The 20,728-nt window shown below is 37.1% G+C and overlaps 2 protein-coding genes across 2 annotated transcripts in view; both read right to left on the bottom strand.

The window, feature by feature from the left end:
- Positions 1–3,761, bottom strand: part of LOC139719530 (GREB1-like protein) — a 44,416-nt gene extending 40,655 nt beyond the window's left edge. The window contains 1 exon segment of the mRNA XM_071630943.1: positions 3,629–3,761. The gene's annotated coding sequence lies outside the window, so the exon portion shown is untranslated.
- An 11,935-nt stretch (positions 3,762–15,696) lies between these two features.
- On the bottom strand, positions 15,697–17,484 carry LOC139719501 (uncharacterized). The gene has a single exon (XM_071630919.1). The coding sequence runs from the start codon at positions 17,482–17,484 to the stop codon at positions 15,709–15,711; it is 1,776 nt and encodes a 591-aa protein (XP_071487020.1). The 3' UTR covers positions 15,697–15,708.
- Between the last annotated feature and the right edge of the window lie 3,244 nt (positions 17,485–20,728).

Raw genomic sequence — 20,728 nt, forward strand, 5'->3', positions numbered from 1 at the left:
TGACACCACCTTTGAAGTCAACAAACCACATCAAAATCAGTGCAAAGAAAAAGTTCAAAAGTTTTCTTTCAACACAAATAGAAATGTTGACATACCTATAAGTCAACTTCTGCATTGCTCAAATTACAAAGGGTTTTTTTTTTTGTACTGTAAGATGTCGGATATCATGTTTGCTGTGTAACTGATGACAACTGTTTCATACATGATAGATGTGTAGTCTTACCCAAGGAACCTTTAAAGGAGAAGTCCACCTTCATATTACATGTGGACTGAGTGAATGCAACAATATCAGCAGAACACATCAGTGAAAGTTTGAGGAAAATCTGACTATCCATTCAAAAGTCATGAATTTTTAAAGTATCTGTGCAATCACTGCTGGAAGAGAAGACTATGATGTCACATGCATAGAATGATATAAGGAAAATAAAAAAAGAATTTCACAAAACTTGACTTTTTTGATAAAGTGCTGATTTCTTCGACTTGTTACAGATGTATGTTAAGGGTAATATTATTCCCCTTGCCTTCTAGAAGAGAGAAGTCAAGTGTTCTTTTGTAATGCAAGAAAAATGAAAATTGTTGATTTTTCTTTATACTTTCTTTATATCACTGTACACATGTGACATCACAAGTTATAGTAGTCTTCTCATCCAGCTGTGACTGGGCAGAAACTTTAAAAAAAAAATCATAATTTTTGAACGGATTGTAAGATTTTCCTCAAACTCTCACTGACGTGTTCTACTAGAATATTAATTGCTGCACTCACTCAACCCACATGTCTATGAAGGTGAACTTGTCCTTTAAAGGTTCACACTATTTACCAAAATATGCTTCATTTTTTCTACATAATTATGTTCCACCAAAGAATAGTCACAAAAAAGTGACAAACACAAAGAATTTTTAATTTGAAAGTCCTCCAATTAAACAAAACACATACGCTTACTAATGTGCATGTAGGCCTACTTGTACATAATATCTGTAACTTGACATAAAGTTCCATGGTCAGACTTGCTTATTTCTTATAGCACAAATATTGTAAGTTTGAGCTCATGCCTCAAATAAATGGTTTAAAAAAATAATGAGTTCAGCATAAAAATAAAAATGTAGGAACAAGAAATCCATGATGATGAATAAGAAATAAAGTCTAAAGAATTGGTAGAGAACATAGAAATATTTCAAGGATGATAAATTCCCAATGACTTTGATTAACTTTGATTTACTATATCAGCTGATGTATCTTATTTTGTTTGTTTGTTTGTTTGTGTTTTTGTTTTTGTTGGGGGGTCAAAAATTGACAAAGTATGCAATTTCAAACACCTGCATACAGTACATAACATATGCGCCACATACAAAAAAAAAAAAAAGACTTCACACTTCAAGGTTTCTTCAGCTGACATTAAGACAAGAAAAAAAAAACCAGTGTATTGTTCTATTTTTTTTCCTAATACCACTTCTGGGGTAAAATGAAAAAAAAAGTAAAACAGTGAGGGGCCCAAAGTGGTGACACTATTGTATTCCTATGTACAGGTGCAACCCCTCCCCCATCTGCCATCCCTGCATTATATTCTGTGAACACTATATCATACTGTAAAATGAAATATTTAGGTTCAAGTTATGGCTTTATAAATATATTATGAAACCTAGATACAATATAGATTCTAAACACTGGAAATTATGTAAAATATCAAAAGCTTTTCTGAGAAATCAATCATCTACAGTTTCAGGTGTGTCAACAACAAAGTCATACTCTCTAAAAAAAAAAAATCGAGTGAAAATATTCACTCTCAAAAGAGTGAATACAAAAAAGAGTGAATTTAGAGTGAAATTGGAGTGATTTTTGAGTGAAAATGTTCATTTTCACTCATTTTGGAGTGACCTCAGGGATCACTCGAAGATTTTGGAGTGATCCCCGAGGTCACTCTTAAACGAGTGAAAATGAACATTTTCACTCAAAATTCACTCCAATTTCACTCTAAATTCACTCTTTTTTGTATTCACTCTTTTAGGAGTGAATATTTTCACTCGATCTTTTTAGAGAGTAGGATGTGCACACCTATGTGCACATGGGCTTGCACATTGTGGATGATTGTAATTTGATGGTATTAATTTACATAAACAACAATTTTTGAAAGTTGGTAAAGAACATAATATAATCAAAATATCAGCAGACAATAAATCAATAGCAGATAAAGAGTGGTTTGTTTGATTTTTTTAAAATCCTATTTTCGTTTTTGCATGGGCAGTAAAAAGCATGTACAAATGAGATAATTTTCCCTAAATTGATTTATCAATGCAGGGCGTTACCTAGGATATATACCACGATACCACCATGTTTCTACATAAACTACTCATACACATCAGATACATTGGACCTTTCATAATCATTGGGTATCGTATGTGATGTTTAATATGTATACTTATTGGTTAACTATTTATTTTTCAGCCATGTAGTATGTAAATATGTAATGTATGTATATATATATATAGTATATATATATATATATGTATATATGATATATTATACATATTACTGTTCAAAGTATACCTGTCTCAAACCCAGTATATTTCTTTGCTTTGATCTGTCTTAGAAAATCATTTTATAGGGAAGGTTGGTATCACTCTCCATTACTCCCCCCCCCCCCCCCCCCCAACCACCACTTTAGTTTAATTGAAGTGTAACGGAAGAGTTTAAATACCAGGTAGGAAGCCACTAGTTTTAGTGATTTTAACAGTGAATTCTTTTAATTGTAACAATTATGAAAGACACTGAACGATTGTAACATATATCAAAATAAATACTACCAACAGGTAGACTCTAGAATATTTTGGAGGTTACAACCTCACTCTCATCATTCTAGTTGCAACTTGCAACCATCTTAGTGTGAAGTGTTTTCATTAGAATCCCCCCCCCCCCCCATTACCTACAGATCGATGCTCAAAATCAAGAGTGAAAGAGAGAGAGAGAGAGAGAGAGAGAGAGAGAGAGAGATGGGGGGGGGGGGGACAGATAGCTGTACTCCATTATCTAGGCAGAGTTGATGTTGTGCAGGTAAAAGTTTGACATCTCATAGGCCTGTTACCGTCTTTGTGTATCTGGCATTTTATACTGGCAAGAAAAGAGGTCATGCTGGTCAGACGGTAGTGAACGTGATCGGCTACGGCTAGCTCAAGCTGGTGGCTGCTTGGTGTCCGTCTCGCCGCCTGTAAAGTTAGTACCTAATTACGGACATCTCCTCGGCTATCACAAACCCACACATCACAAAATTACCAAGGATTTCGGTGCATTCATTTAATTATCCACAGCACTGGATGGAAAAGAAGCCAGCCAAAAAGCCACACCACATCTACACTACTCATTCTGGTCGGCGGCACAAATACAAAGAACATGCCCAGCACAACAGAGCGGTTCATTCAAGCACTTCGCGAACCGTTATGGCCGCGAAAAGAAATCGCCTAGTCGCGCTGCAGTGAAAATGTGCATGCCCGCCCGGACACGGGACAGCAGTGTTTATGCGCGCGGCTCACTCACGGATACGAGCTTATTTGCAATTCAAGGACACACACCATCGCCAGAACACGACTACGATTTGAACGTACGTTGCCAACTAATCGACACATTGTTTTTACTTACACTACTTGAACACTGCTCAATCCAAGCTCTAGTTGAAGTCGGCAGAGAAAAGCATGTCATAAATTGGCTAAATGCGACGAAAACAGCTGCCTTCCTTCGCTCACTGACAAGAAGTCACGAATCTCAGGTCGCTCGCACTGGACAAGTTGATCCCTGGGACTGTCTAGACTGCGTTGTGACGTCAGGGTACGTCGCGGACCGGACCAGACGTACCTTACGATGGGCGGATTACTAATGCATGGGGGCGAGCAACACATATTTGCTTGAGGGACGTTTTTAAACGTTTGTAAAATCACTCTTGAAATTACGTAACTCACCGGATATTAGCTTATTTCCAGAGTCAAATATTATATCCTTTACAATCTTACCCTAATGGCAGGAAATGGGAGCAGTCCAACCATATTTTGAGCTAATGTTCACGTTCCCTATCGGATTTCTGCAAATGAACGAGCTTTGGTGTGCGAGGGATGTACAAAGTGCCTTTCATGCGTACTGTATTCAAAGACGCCGTGTTGTGTGTATACGACAATAGAATACCGAATTTTACTCGCGCAGGAATAATCGGGAATCAAAACGTGTATAGTGAGAAAAGAAAACCAGTATATTGTGGTTTCTTCAGAGAATGTCTTGGCTAGGAAGCAATCTTAGTAGTATAGTACTTTACACGCCTTGAAATCCTGGCATATTAAAGTGGGAATAGACTATGAAGTAGGCATACCCTCCACACTCGCCTTCACACACATACGGGACAAAGACCTAGCTGGCTAACATTATGATAATCTTACAATAATTATTATGAAGATGAACAATTACAAGACTTATGGTTTAACACCTGTTTTGCTCCATTTCCAGACAGAAAATCACTCACATGAAGCAGCAAAATCAATACCACATTCCGAATTGCAGGGAGCGACTTTACACTGTTAAAGTAAAGGGGTGATTTTATACTTTGGTATATCCATGCAATCCATTCAGATTCAGATTGTATTTGTTGATATGTATCGAAAGTAATAGAATGTTATATTTATACACACAACCACACACACACACAAAATGTTTTTAGAATCTTGCGAATGAAGAAACTACAAATGTCACAAACCTTATGTTCTGCAGGGGCGGATCCAGGAATTCCGTAAAGAGGGGGCGCGTTTACAAAATTAAAGGGGGGCGCACGCACCCCTCCACCCATTTTTTCTTTTTATTTCTTTTGTTAAAAAAAAAATAATAAAGGGGGGGGGGCGTGCGCCGGTTGCGGTCCTCCCTGGATCCGCCACTGTTCTGGTCATGCAGGAGCACGTTCATATTCCGGAGACGGGGAAAATAAAATTGCGCTTGAAGACTATCATAGGGCCTGGTGGAACTATAAAAAAAAATTTAAAAAAAATTATAAAAAAAACTATTGACAATTAATCATCAATAAATAGAAAGTGGAAATGTCTACATGCTATGTTATCATCTACAAACTGGAATCTTTTGCTCCCTTTCATTATTTAATCAATCATTAATTTTTCGGTACTTCGCCCCCTGCGGCATAGTGGATAAGACTCTCGACTCCCAATCGGAGGATCTGAGTTCGATTCCCGCCCAGAGCTTACGTCCTTGGACAAAATGTTTTTACCCGCAATGTCCCTCTCGACCCAGGTGTATCAATGGGTACCTGGCAACACTAGGGTAAAAATAATGGCAGCTATACTCTCTAAAAAAAAAAATCGAGTGAAAATATTCACTCTTAAAGGAGTGAATTTTTTAAAAAAAAAGTGAATTTAGAGTGAAATTGGAGTGAATTGTGAGTGAAATTGTTCATTTTCACTTGTTTTAGAGTGACGTCAGGGATCACTCCAAAATCTTCGAGAGAGTAAGGGTCCAATGGTACAGCAGTGGCAACACTGAAGAGGCTATACCCTGGATAAATAAGATGTTATTATCATTATTATTATTATTATTATCATTATTATTATTATTATTATTAAGGGATTACTTTTATCATTTTGTGATGCGTATAGTATTGTTAATTTCACGTATTTTTCTTTGTTACTACATTATATTGAAATTGTGTTATCTTGTGTATGAAAAAGTTCTGCATTGTTGGAAATGAAATCATGGGCGTCACCAGGGGGGGGGGGTGCGTTGGGTGCGAACGCACCCCCCTTCAGACCCTAAAAAAAAAAAAAAAAAAAACAAAACAAAACAAAACAAAAAAAAACCTTCAGTCTGCGAGCGACCTCAACGCCGGACACTAAATGATTATTATTTTTTATCTATTTATTTATTTTTTTGACATTTTGCATCGGGGACAAAAACAAAAAAAAGAAAAAATCGTGGGCAAAAGCAATTCGCACCCCTGGTTCTGGCAGCACTGATTTTATACATAATTATCTACTAGTGCAAGTGTATTCTATACAGTGTTGACTATATACATAGATTTTGGACATCCTTCCCATGCTTGGTCACTTCGACGCCGTGTTGTGTGTATACGACAATAGAATACCGAATTTTACTCGCGCAGGAATAATCGGGAATCAAAACGTGTATAGTGAGAAAAGAAAACCAGTATATTGTGGTTTCTTCAGAGAATGTCTTGGCTAGGTAGCGATCTTAGTACTATAATACTTTACACGCCTTGAAATCCTGGCATATTAAAGTGAGAATAGACGATGAAGTAGGCACACTCTCCACACTCACCTTCACACACATACGGGACAAAGACCTAGCTGGCTAACATTATGATAATCTTACAATAATTATTATGAAGATGAACAATTACAAGACTTATGTTTTACCACCTGTTTTGCTCCATTTCCAGACAGAAAATCACTCACATGAAGCGGCAAAATCAATACCACATTCCGTATTGCAGGGAGCGACTTTACACTGTTAAAGTGACCCTAGGGGTGATTTTATACTTTGGTATATCCATGCAATCCATTAAGATTCAGATTGTATCTGTTAATATGCATCAAAAGTAATAGAATGTTATATTTATACACACAACCACACCCACACACAAAATGTATTTAGAATCTTGCGAATGAAGAAACTACAAATGTCACAAACATTATGTTCTGCAGGGGCGGATCAAGGAATTCCGTAAAGAGGGGGCGCGTTTACAAAATTAAAGGGGGGCGCACGCACCCCTCCACCCATTTTTTCTTTTTATTTCTTTTGTTTAAACAAAAAATAAAGGGGGGGGGGCGTGCGCCGGTTGCGGTCCTCCCTGGATCCGCCACTGTTCTGGTCATGCAGGAGCACGTTCATATTCCGGAGACGGGGAAAATAAAATTGCGCTTGAAGACTATCATAGGGCCTGGTGGAACTATAAAAAAAAAATTAAAAAAAAAATTAAAAAAAACTATTGACAATTAATCATCAATAAATAGAAAGTGGAAATGTCTACATGCTATGTTATCATCTACAAACTGGAATCTTTTGCTCCCTTTCATTATTTAATCAATCATTAATTTTTCGGTACTTCGCCCCCTGCGGCATAGTGGATAAGGCTCTCGACTCCCAATCGGAGGATCTGAGTTCGATTCCCGCCCAGAGCTTACGTCCTTGGACAAAATGTTTTTACCCGCAATGTCCCTCTCGACCCAGGTGTATAAATAGGGTCCAATGGTACAGCAGTGGCAACACTGAAGAGGCTATACCCTGGATAAATAAGACGGTATTATTATCATTATTATTATTATTATTATTATTATTATTATTAAGGGATTAATTTTATCATTTTGTGATGCGTATAGTATTGTCAATTTCACGTATTTTTCTTTGTTACTACATTATATTGAAATTGTGTTATCTTGTGTATGAAAAAGTTCTGCACTGTTGGAAATGAAATAAATAAAATAAAAATGAAATTTTAGGCCTATATAGGTCTAGTGTTGGTTGACTCGTGGGGCTTCAGGTTTTCGTCTTGTTTAGGTGAGATAATGAGAAACCATGCACGCACATTTTCAAAGAGCATAGAATTATATTTTGAGTAGAATTCAGGAGTTTATTTGATGAAAAATTAGTGTTGAAATGGCTGGGAATATCCAGGAACAAAGATGTCCCAATAAAAGGTTGTCCCAATAAAAGGTTGGACCCTGTTATTTCATTAGGGCTTTGGTTGGCTTCGTATTTTGATATCCCAGACATTTCAAAACTGCCGATTTTCATAAGATAAACTTTGAATTTCTCTTAGACTTGAATGCTATTTAATATTTCATAAGTGGTTTTTATATCTCGCAAAAATGTCAAAATCTGATTTCCCCATGTTTGTAAAAACTATTACCATCATTTCAAGGCCGAAGTTCCGGATTTTGACTCGTAGATTATATGGGCATGACATGATGTTGATTTATTTAAGAAATTACATTTGAATGAAAATATTATTCTTTTCCAAATCTAAAGCAAAAGAGCGAATAATGTTCAAGGTTCCTCTATCAAATAAAATGACTTCCTATCATTTTATTACGTGTAGCAAGTGTGAACAAGTGTTCCAACATCGATTTCCCACAGTTTCTAATAACACTGACTCATCGGACATCTTTTCGCCGAAAAAGCAGGCAATTACAATGAAAACAAAACCACTTTCGAAACATCCTTCTCTTGATAAAGTGTACTTATGTCTTCTTCTGTTTTGCATTGTTTTCATAGTTTCCGCAATATGATCCTTACATCAGCCTATAGTGACGTAAGCGCTACGTAAATATTGACGAATGATTTTTGGACTGTTTCATGACGGACAAGGAGATAAGGAAATCACGTGAGGTGAATTCTAAATCTTCATGAGATATTTTGTCTTCTGTTCATTGCCTACTTTTACTATAAACTTGTCATTGCTTGTAGTTTTCATAACAGCCTTCTGTAGGATTTTACGGTGTTTTTTATCTTTACTTCTATAAGCATTGTGAACTGTCGTCAAAAACGAAAAATAAAAACAAAACAAAACTTAGAAATATGGTTGTATAGGTCACTTATACAAAAAAAAAAAGATGGTTCCACCATCAACTATACACGTTATGTGCGACGTCATTACTTGTCATATAGTTGAGGTACCACAGTATAGTGACAAGCGCATGTATTATTTGTTCTTCGATCGACCCTGATGGGCTCCACGAGCAGCAATCTTATTATTATCCTTGATGCTCGAAACGTTTTAAGAACAGTCATTATAGTACAGTTAAAATCTGTCTGTAGCGGCCACCCAAAGGAGACGGAAAAAAGGCCGTTATAGACAGGTGGCCGTTATAGACAGGTGGCCGCTATAGACGGGTTCCTTGATAAGCCTTTTTCTCTCGGAGGTAATTGTTTGAGCAGCAATCTTATTATTATCCTTGATGCTCGAAACGTTTTAAGAACAGTCATTATAGTACAGTTAAAATCTGTCTGTAGCGGCCACCCAAAGGAGACGGGAAAAAGGCCGTTATAGACAGGTGGCCGTTATAGACAGGTGGCCGCTATAGACGGGTTCCTTGATAAGCCTTTTTCTCTCGGAGGTAATTGTTTTAGTAGTCATAATATAACAGTAAGAGTAATAGTAATAATAGTAATGATAAAAATAACAACAATAATGATATGATGATGTAAAAAATGATACAATATAATATGATATAATAATTATAATATAATATGATATAATACAATATAATAAAATATAATGTAATATTATATATATAGTGCATGAGGCTGAATGCACTATAACAATATAAGCACCGACAAATTCTGAATTTGCCCCGAAGGCCAGTTATATTCAATGAGGCCGCAGGCCGAATTGAATATAATTGCCTGAGGGCAAATTCAGAATTTGGAGGTGCTTGGTACTTGTTATAGTGCAATAAGATGTCATGCACTATGTGATATATAAAATAGCATACATACCCAGGCAAGATAAGCCAAGGTCCTGTACTCCTGTAGTCCTAGATCATTTCTAACAGTTACACGTGTCTACACAAGCAATAATACCAGTTTCTTTGAACCTGTGTAGACAAAATCCTGAAGATCCAAATTCAACTATAGAGTCTAGGGTCTACGTGGTTATATCTAACGTTTTCTAGGCCCTACGATAGGTTAGGTCTAGGGCCCTAGGGGCCCTGGCCTAACGTTTTTATACTAGATCTACGTACACTGTACTGTACGTCACTTTATATACGAGCGACAGAGCTAGTTAACACTTGACCCTACAATAGGTCTACCATGGATCTAACAGTAACACTAACAGTAACACGTTAGACGCCCTACTTACTGCACTGTGGGTCCAGGACCAGGACTAGATGATGTTTTGTAGGATTAGGGATCTACTGGATTTAAACACAAGGCTCGTGCCAGGCCCCATTGCTGCACATGCGGATTCCGAGAGTGTGTTGTGAATGTCGCAGTAAAGTTCATAGCGTAGCGTGATCAAAGAGCGCTTAGCGTATACTGTACACACCACACGCTGCCCATTTCCACGGCGCATTTCCGCGTAGAATGTACGGAGAAAGCGGCACAAATCTTGGGTTGACTTGCTCAGTAATATCCGTCGGATTGATTCCTTTTTCAGAACAGTAGGAGTCCAAAATTCGTAGGGCGTATTTGATGGCATCCTTTGTGTCCTTATTGTCTAAGATACTGTTTATATAGATCAGTCTCTCTAAAAGTAGCGAACCTACTGTTCATTTCAGCTTCCATGTTTAAATCTACCGCTGAAAGTCTAGTCCCACACAACCTAGTACACAGATAAGTTGCTGGCATAGCCAGCCTGCGAGAATTGAGAATAACGATAATATCGAGCAAAGCATATCGCGGTTGCGGCGCAATCGCGTTGATAAGGTGCGGGATTCAAGTACTCGATGATTAAAATGAGGGAGCAAAAACCGATATCAAATCGATAGTGGGTTATCGTCTGCAATCGTTATATTTTACGTGCACTATAACTTTTGTCGTGCACTGCCGGCCTGTATCATAAGTATGTATGCTATTTTATATAATATAATATAATATGATATGATATAATATATTTGAAATACAATGTGATACAATATAATATGATACAATATAACAATAATATCATTATCATACAAGACAATGTAATATATAGTGTAGAACCCACAATGTTACAAAGTAATGATGGGAGACTGAAAAGAATACTTCTTGCAAAAAAAGAAGGACTTTAGACAGTGTGTACAATACTATGGTATTTTCTGTTCATGTCCAGAGGGTTAAAGAGGTATAATGGACGAATTAATTCACACATATTAAAACTCCGATTCCTACTGTGTGGGGGCTTAAGAGATACAAAATCATTGCCACTCTTCTCAGTCCCGAAAGTGTGTGTTCCATATTCCTCATTAAGGGCGAAACCTCGGTTCTGACTGGCAGAAATTAGGGGCATGAAATAGATCGTTTCTGTAATGTATCACAGTCCATGGATTTTCCTATTAGGAATGTCTGGTAAAGAAGCAATTTATTCACCTAGTTGTTACATGTAGGTATCATAGCAGGGCCGGCGCACTGTTTTCAAAAGTGTGGGGGCCCACTTCCGGGTTTCTTGAGGTGACATGCAAAAAAAAAAAAAAAAAAAAAAAAAAGGTCCTCAGCTCATCTCTCCCCGTCCCCGTCCAGTCACTTCCGGGTCTTGAGCTAACAAGCAAAAAAAAAAAAAAAAAAAAAAAAAAAAAAAAAAAAAAAAAAAGGTCCTCAGCTCATTCTCTCCCCTCCCATTGTCCCATTGTAGTGCCTCTTACGTACTTCCGGGTTGAAAAAAGTGTGGGGGCCCATTAGTGATGACACCTTATGTATTCCTTTGTGGTGCACAGAAAGTGTGGGGGCCCGAGCCCCCACGGCTCCCACGGCTGCGCCGCCCCTGCATAGGACAAACCTCCGGCAAGCTTTGTAGTAGTTAAGGGCAGTAGAGGCTTTTGTGAAATAATAATAAAAAAAAAAACAGGTATAAAATCTGAATACATTACACAACCGGCGGGTAGTACAATGTCATGTTACGTATAGTACAAAACTGCCCAAGTTTACTACTCTATCCCCTGATATGAATTTTCCAGAGGGTATCAACCCGCTCTGGAATTTTCAATATACCGCCCTCTTTTGGGTGATAGTATATACACGTATACAGCAGTGTACAGTGTACGTGTATACCTCATCAATAATCGACATGAAAGTGCTTATGACCGGTCATAATACTCTAGTCATGGCAGGCCATTATTCTTAAGCAAAATTACGTATAAGGCAATATCCAGGAGCAAAATGAATACTAGGGGGCATTTCATAAAGCATTTTGTCTGATTTTTTTTTTCTGACAAACTATTTCAAGCTACTGAAATCCTTGCATCTGATTAGAGAGCAAAATTTTCAACAAAAATATCTGACAAAACGCTCGATGAAATGTCCTCCTTATCACATGTACGCTCTCAGCCAATCATTTGATAAGAATCTGTTTTAGCATTTTATGATGTCGGATAAGACACAACAGTGACGATGTATGCGAAAGCATTTCATGATGTCATGACACGATCTTTACTAACTGTCACCGATACCTCGACAGCATGTGGGAATTTGAAACTTCCATATTTAAACAGTCCATTATTTCATGTTTCTTTCTGATTCAATTTGATGTTTTGCTTAGGTTTTAGTCTTCAGTCATCTGGAATATGCCCATTCCTTTCAATTCATAGCAACTTACCGAGTGACTTCAACCAGTAGGTGTTCAGATAAAGATACACATGAATGTCACGTAATGTCTTAGGGTCCTTTAGGTGTTGTTTCAGAGAGACCTATATAGGATGCACAGTTGGTACAGTCGGGTTTCTTTGCTACCGCCACATTATATTAAATGTGATATGAGGACAATATTTTTTTAGCCTTCTGATAATTTTTGGCTCAGATGGGGTTGTGAAGTTTTCAAAGTTTTGCTTGAACTTTCTTGTAGGCAAAAGTGCTTGGAATGGGAACTTTTCCAGACTTTCTATAAATTCTTACGTTCGATCCCTACTCAATATAATACGTATAAACAATCTTTGAGTAATAGATACGTTTATAGGTTTTGATTTCTTTCCATTCCTTCAACGATGTTTTGTTCTGTTTTAATGTTTTGTTATGATAATTTGCATGATGACTACCTGAATGGGAATAAAAGAATGGAAAATGAACCAAAGCGTATGAGGAAAATTTGGCTTTGCCCAAGTTCTTTATTCTCATAAACGAAGTGTTAAAGATGTGTTAATTTTCGTGCAAAAAAAAAAATTGTCACATGTCATCACAAGTAAAAGGCCAAACAGCATATTATTCTGAATAACAATCATACAGCTTGATGCATTTTTTGATAGTCAGTGTGTCTCGGCGATACAACAATCACCTAATGAGGGCGCCACACATGCTAATTTTTTTATTTTTCCTTGGTCGCTTTAATTATACAGTATACATGCATTGATTGCTGCTATATCTGGCAAGGCTCAGAAACCCTTCTGCTCACGTGGGACAACATTTGTCAAAATTAAAAATTCAAAAATGTAAAAATATTCATGAATTGGCCTATTCGAAATTATTATTATTATGCTACAGTCGTATGCTCATTAATCTGGTTTGAGACGATCAGACTATACGGTGTTTTAAAATGTTTAGTTTCCCAGACTGGTCTCATAAGTCCAAGTGATCGAAACAGTTTGAGGGCTTTATTTGAACATACACCGACACACTCCAGAGCAACCGAGAGAAACACCACATAACATGATAATATGACAAGATAAAATAGGATTCATTTATTGATAAAAATTAGTTTACTTTTGTTCATTTATCTATGTTTCCTACTTTTTGCAAATCTTTATACAGAGAGGTCTGATCAGCAGAAAGTAAAATACATACAGCATAAGACAGACAGACATCATAATTATGTATTGAAAACTTTTATTCGAACCCGTCAAGACTTCCGGATTGCTAGACCGGTGATATATAACTTATCAAAAATGAAATAACTCAAGCGACACAATCATGCAAATCATAAAAGCAAACTAACTGCCTGTCTTCCTCAGGGCTCTGTTATTGGTTAAAAACCTATGTAACATGATAAAAAAGTATATATCTATTATATTTCAAATCAACTTGTAAATATATACAGTTGTATGTAGAAGATACGCGTGATAATTCCAAAGCGAGGGATATAATGCAATTGATACGAATACGGGTCCCTAAAAGAACAAATCAAATTACAAACAATATACAAACAGTGAAAAAGAAGAATTGATTCTACATCTCGCCACGGCAACTGGCGTGCCTCCGCTATAACGCATCACTGCAGCAAGAGAGACGAAAACCTCACATAATTGGCAGACAATTTAAATCTCCCAATTACTGATTATCATCTTTCACTGCAACACTTGAAGGGTTTGTTTGCAAAAAACCAATAAGTCCATTTTTGTAGATTTTGAAGTACGATCTCTGTCATAATGTACAAAATAATAACTTTTAAATGATATATTGGTCACTACATTATAAAGGTATATTTTTGAAGTTATGATCAAAAGAAGCAAAACTTTTCTTATTATTCTCTTTATTTTTCTTGACCTTTAATCGCAAATATCTCCATTTGGCACATGTGGACTTATCGGTTTTTGCAAACAAACTCTTCACTTTAAGCCCCCTTTAAATTCTTGCATTAGCAACATTACATGATTGTTCACATAAAACTTTTTTCAATTGGACGGTCTTGCAACATCACATACAGTTAATTTCTTTTTATCTTTCTTCCGAGTGCACTCTCGATGTTTGTTTTTAATTACTTTCCAAGCTCGTTATCCAAAAGAGCTTTTCAAGACATAAAAGTAAAGATCAGCACAGAAATTGCGACTTCCTTAATCAGCTTCAAAACTCGCTACTGATGCAAGTGTTTATTTTCTTTTTATTTCCTTTCATTTATGACTGAGGACATACTGGTCAGTTGATTAATGTACTGGAATCAATATTCATTTGGGAACGTAGCAACGGCATAATGTATCTGCCCCTTGCAAATGCATTGAACTGCTTAGAATCAGTTTTTTAATGTACTGGGTATTGGTGTGTCGGACAAGTATGAGATAAATATAAAAGACAGTTAACTGGTCTAATGAGCTAAATATGACAGAACCGCAGTGAGATAGGTATCACCCCGGTGAATGCCTGACATAGAAGTAGAGCTAGTAAATTTTCACTCCAGTCAGGAGAATTATTGGTTTATCAATAAGTTCACATTGTTTTAGGTATACTTTTCATCGCAATTTTGTTGATGATCGCCGGAAAGTGGATGTATTTCGACTCCGGGGGCAAATGCGACGTTTATGCCTCCTTGAAAATATAAATATATCGATTATGCGAAATCGATTTAAAAAAAAATCAAAAGTACACATTTCCTCGACTTGTTGCCAACACAAGTTTAAAGGTATAATCAACCTGCGTTCTAAGAGAGGTAAGTCAAGTGCTCTCTCATTATGCTACTGAAAAATACAAACAAAATATGGAATTCTCTTTGAATTTTCTTAATATCGTTGTTCTGCATTGACGTCATCAGTTCTATTCTTTTCATCTAACGAGGGCGAACTGAAAATTCTAAAAGTCATAACTCTTAAAGGTGTTGTCCGATTTTCCTTTAACTTTACTGATGGGTTCTGTTGATATTGCTGTATTTACTCAATCACTTAATACATGTATACATTAGGGTATACTCTCCTCTTAATGTAAACTTTTTGGAATATTGATGGAACCTGAATATTGTGAATTATAAATACTAGTGAAGCACTAGAAACGGAGAAGCCTATAGTACGTTGAAGCAGTATTTCTTATATTTTTTTATTCGATATTTATTTTGAAATTTATCTATTTCTGCAATTTAATGACAAACTTAATATACAAATATATTTTTCTTTTGTACAAATCATAGCATTTTGGAAGAAAACTTTTAATACATTTGATGAATAAAAAATATTGACAATTATTTGATACAAATTACATTGTACATTAACGATAAAGAAAATTAATGTAAAGGTACAATCAAAGGATAACATTTGCAGAAAAAAGGTTAAGTATTCAAAATAATATTTTCGCATGAATTTCCAAAAGGAGAAGAAGAAAATCAAAGGTTATTGTAACAGCTTATTCCAACGAAATATATAGAGTTTATTCACGTTGCAGAAAGCTATCTCACCACTCTGGAACTCTTGGAGATAGCAACAGGATGTGTTGCGTTGTTTACACAGTTGAAAATCAGTGACGATATTGTGCGCGTGCTGCAAATCTCTCGTGTATCGATCGATACTGAGGAGACCCTCCTCGTGCTGCACCCAGGCTACGATGACCGAATCATCTCGACAAACAGCTGGGTAGGCATACGCACCCTTCTTCATCACTATGGCATTTTCCTTCTTCCCCCTACTATCAAGGCACACGATATTCTTCCCATCATTCACTATCAGGTTTCCCGCTGTCTGAAAAGAGAACATTTGTGAAGGTGCATGTCCATCACAGAGCATTTCCCTGACTGCCTTACCGCCAAGTGGAGTAAATACCTGGATCTTGTTTGAAAACAGAAAACCAACATAGATATTATCTTCTCCATCAACAGTGATTAAGAAAATCAAAGGACTCGTTTGGAACTTGACTCTGAGCTTTTCCCATTGTTGAGTGTACAGTGACATCTTTTTGTGTGAATCAAGTACGACACATCGACCATCAGACAGGAATCCAATTCTTGCAATCTTGACATCCTTCAGCACCGTCTCCTGTAACTCGCCATTTGGAGAGTAGAGCAAGATTCCACCTTCGCACATTCCCACCGCCATCCTACCGTCTGGTTCAGCAGTCATACAGCTTGTGCTGTCTTCAAGGAAGTCACATGACATTGGAGATTTCAGCTGTGCTTCTGCTTTCAGATCCCAAGAATAACCTTCGAAATCTCCAAGACAAAGTTCGTTGACTTTCACGTGTTTTCGGAATGAAATCTTCCGAGCTCGTTCAGCCACACTTCTCGGTGATTGGTCGTCAGGATCATCTTGTCCCAGAATGCTTTGCAAGTCCGCATACAGCGTGTCGTGTGCAAGCAAGGTGTCTTTTCCTGGGGGTACCTTCATATTATCACCTATCAACTCTTCCAAAGTGTTTATGTGACTGATTTTTTCGCGACTCTCTTCTTCCATGACTTGTAATTCTTTCTCATATTTTTCAAACCATCTTTCTACTTGACAATTCAGCGCTTTTTTTCTCTGTGACAATATTTCAATGCATTCATCGTAAGTCTTGTCGATGTCATCATTGAGGTTTTTCATAAAATCCGACATAATCTTACGCTGTGACTCTATGGACTCGATGTATTTTTCAGTGGTTGTTTTCTTTAAATCAATTCTTTTCTTGAAGTCTTTGATATTTTCCATTACTTTCTCCTTATGGGTAGATACCTCTACCATTCCATGCCCCTTCATGGGCACCACTGCATGGTTTGCGAAGGGTGTCCAGCTCGAATGTTTAACCTCACAGGGTTCGCACATATTTTTACCACACTCCTGACAGTAGGACACAGCCGGCGGTTTTTCTTCCGTGTCACAAACTGTACATGTTGGACTCTTGGTCTTCCCTGCAGACGTAGTGTTCATAGTATTACACTCTCGTGTTTTCACTTCGTCTACTAAAGAATTTAACGGTACGTTTGTTTGTAACCTGCTCACATCTCCGCTGGGTACGGACGTTCCTTTCATACACAGGGGGCATGTTATGGTGTGTTGACCGGGCTGGGTTTGTAAGATACATTCCAGGCAGTCCTTGCAGAAGGTGTGCGAACATGTCAGTAATTTGGGTTGGTTGAAAAGTGTCAGACAGACAGGACACTCCAGATTCTGGCTGCTGATTTGATGAAACGTTGCCATGGTTTTATCTGAAAAAGAAACAGAAAAAATAAAACGGCAAAAAAAAAAAAAAAAAAAAAAACAGTAGAGGATCGGCCAAGATTGGGGTCGAAAGTAAAAACAAACAAACAAACAAACAAACAAACCAGTAACTGAAGGCTATGTGTGCCTAGTTACATTTTGCCTTTGTAAACAACATAAACAGTGATTAAGTAGCGAGGATCATTGAGCATAAATCTTAAATTGTGAATGTGTGACCGTAATTCGTAACTATGTTTACCGAGATTAGCATGCTTTACTTCCACGTTCAGTTTTGATGACTTATAGCTTGTTGGTATCTCCATCGTGTATTTTGATTTTGATTTTTTTTTGTTTTTTTTTTTTGAAAAGATCACAATTTGTTTTCCTTTCAATTCATATGACTGCATGGCTCGTCGACGAAGTGACTGCTTCCGTAAATAAATAGGCCATGCGACACTTGGCGCCCCATACAATACTACCGTAAATTAACGGTCTCCGCCATGGACAAAGATTGCACCACGTTCGTGAATTCGGGCCAAATAGTCGCCGAAAGGGAATATCTGAAGGCTATGCATAGTTAGCGATCCCTTGCGTGTTAAGCATTATAATGTGGTAGCAAGGCATAGTCAACACAATGCCTGTGGATATCAGGATTCGTTTTTGCTTACCATGTACGCATTACTTCCGGGTTGATTGATTGAAGAAGCTATCACTGAAGAGATCACAACCTGGATTCCATTCAGTTCCTATGATGATGCGAACACAATATAGATTGAAAATAGTCTTTCTTCTTTTGTCTCGAATACCAGAAAAGGAATGGGCATTCAATATTAAGCACCTCCAAAATGGTCGAGCGATGTAAACACTAATGTTAGGAGCTGGACAAGTTGTACTTTCACATTGTACTGTTTACAGGGATCATACATCAGTGAAGAGTATCCCTGCATGCTTACTCAGAATTACGCTGTCTCGTATTCAATGGATTAAAGTGATACCGCCCTCTATTGGTAAATGTGAGTACATGTATTACTGGGGGGGGGGGGGGAGGGGGTCAGTAACGACGTTGTCTGGTTCTTGCTTTTGCTTTTGTTTATGTTTGTAAATAGGAATCAGCTTTTCATAATAACATCATAAATCCACACATAAATATGGCAGACAAAAATCGAATGAATCATTACCTCCGCCAGTAGGTGAAATGGATGATCAGATTTTTACTAAATATAGGTGTAGATGTCCCTATAACTCTATGTATTTTTGAAGATCAAAAGTGAGTGTAGGATACCATCGCTTTTCTTCACTTTTCTTCCCTTCTCATCTCTCTACCTTCCCAGTAGGGTACCTTTCTTATTCTTGTCCCTTAATTTCGTTTCTGTCTTGTTATCTATCCCCTGTGTGTTGTCTTTCTCTGTCTAATAACATCGTAGTTACTTGAAAGTTTACGTTATCTATTCTGTGTGTTATGTGCTCAGTTCCTTCTGTTAAACAAAGAGAGAACTATAACAAGCCACAATGTCTAGAGACTGCTACTAGTATATAATTCGAGAGATTTGTTCATCGATAACGGTCTCCTTCACCAATCTTGTATACAGTAAAGGGGAAATCCAGTCCAAATATAACTTAGTTTGATAAAAAAGAGTGATATTTTAAGAGTTCAACGGTTAAAAATAAGGAAGCTATGACGTTTTGAAGTTTCGCTAATTTCTGCAAAACAGTTCTTGCACAATGGATATGAATACGCAAATGAGTGAGCTAACCATGTCATAACCTCCAAATTTGTCATTGATCGAGTTACAAAAAATAACGAAAATCCAATGTTTCTGCCATTGAACTCTGAAACATGATGTTTTTCCTAGTTGAATAACTTCAGAATACTGATCAGTTAGATATACAGTATCAGGATTTGAGCCTCGACGGGCATAAATGCGTTCGAATGAAAAACTGGACATTTCAAAATCTTATGTACAAATTATATATGGCAAGTTGTGAGGGGTATTGACTGATCAAGAACTGAACCCCCCCCCCATAGCGAAACTTCAAAATGTCGATACTTCCTTATTTTTCATCTGATTTTCATTAAAACTATACCCATGAACTCATAATTTACTCTTTCTGATCAGACTAACTCATATTTGGACTGGATTTCCCCTTTAAAATATATCATGGAATATAATCTACGTATTATTCATAACGACCCATATTTCTAATGAGTACTCTTATTTATATTTTCATAGTTGAGAAAAAACGCTTACTGAAATAACAAAAAAAAAGAGATGGCGATATTTTAATCACGGCTGCTTGGAAGAGGTCTGCTATCTAGGAGTGTTCTTGTTTTGTCGATGTACTGCTTTAATTGTTTTCAAAAGTTATTTGGTGTCTTAGAACAGAAAATTGGAGAAAACAATGTCAAACCGAAGAAATATGGGACTACTAATATTGTTAAACTTACTCTCGCAAATACACCCACACTCACACCACACACACACACACACACACACACACACACACACACACACGCAGACAGGGAATATTACGGATTCCATTGTTTGTTTCAAAACATTGGACTGAAATATAAAAAGAACCACGCCTTCCGAAAATACCAAACGTGTGAAATACATTGTACTATAATATGGTTGGCTTTATGTATTTCTGGACCTGCCCGAATTTAACCATGGAATTTGTGCTGCATGGTGTATATAAATAAGTAGAAGGCAAGTAAAAAAAAAAACAAAACAAAACAAAACAACAGAAGAATTATACTCCCTGTGAGAATCGGGTGAAGCATAAATTGAATAGAAACGTTTACTGTATAACAATGAAAATTGCGTTGTTGTTTGTCTATTGCTCGATCGAGCAAAGTGTGGGGAAAATAAAACAGCGATACTTTAGTATGTTACGATATTGCCAAGCTGCAACACGATTCCCCGGGCCTCCTTCCTATCCTACAAGAAGTGCCATAATCTAGCCCGGATGTACACTTGAGCTTGAAACTTAAAGGGGAATGAAACCCAAATACAGATATGGATTGAATGGAATGCATCAATATTGGTAAAACACATCAGTCGAGTTTGAGGCAAATCGGATAATTTAATGAAAAGTTGTGAATTTTTAAAGCTTCGGTGTAGCCATCGCTGAATGAGAAGAAAACTAGACTTCGTTCAGTCACGATTATTTACAATGATGTATAAATAAAATATAAATACAATCCCACTAAATCTTATTCCTTATGAAAAGTAGACATTCCCAA

This window comes from Diadema antillarum, unplaced genomic scaffold (genome assembly GCF_040938485.1).
Source record: "Diadema antillarum isolate AM-2024a unplaced genomic scaffold, OU_Dant_1.0 scf00000111, whole genome shotgun sequence".
Classification (NCBI taxonomy): domain Eukaryota; kingdom Metazoa; phylum Echinodermata; class Echinoidea; order Diadematoida; family Diadematidae; genus Diadema; species Diadema antillarum.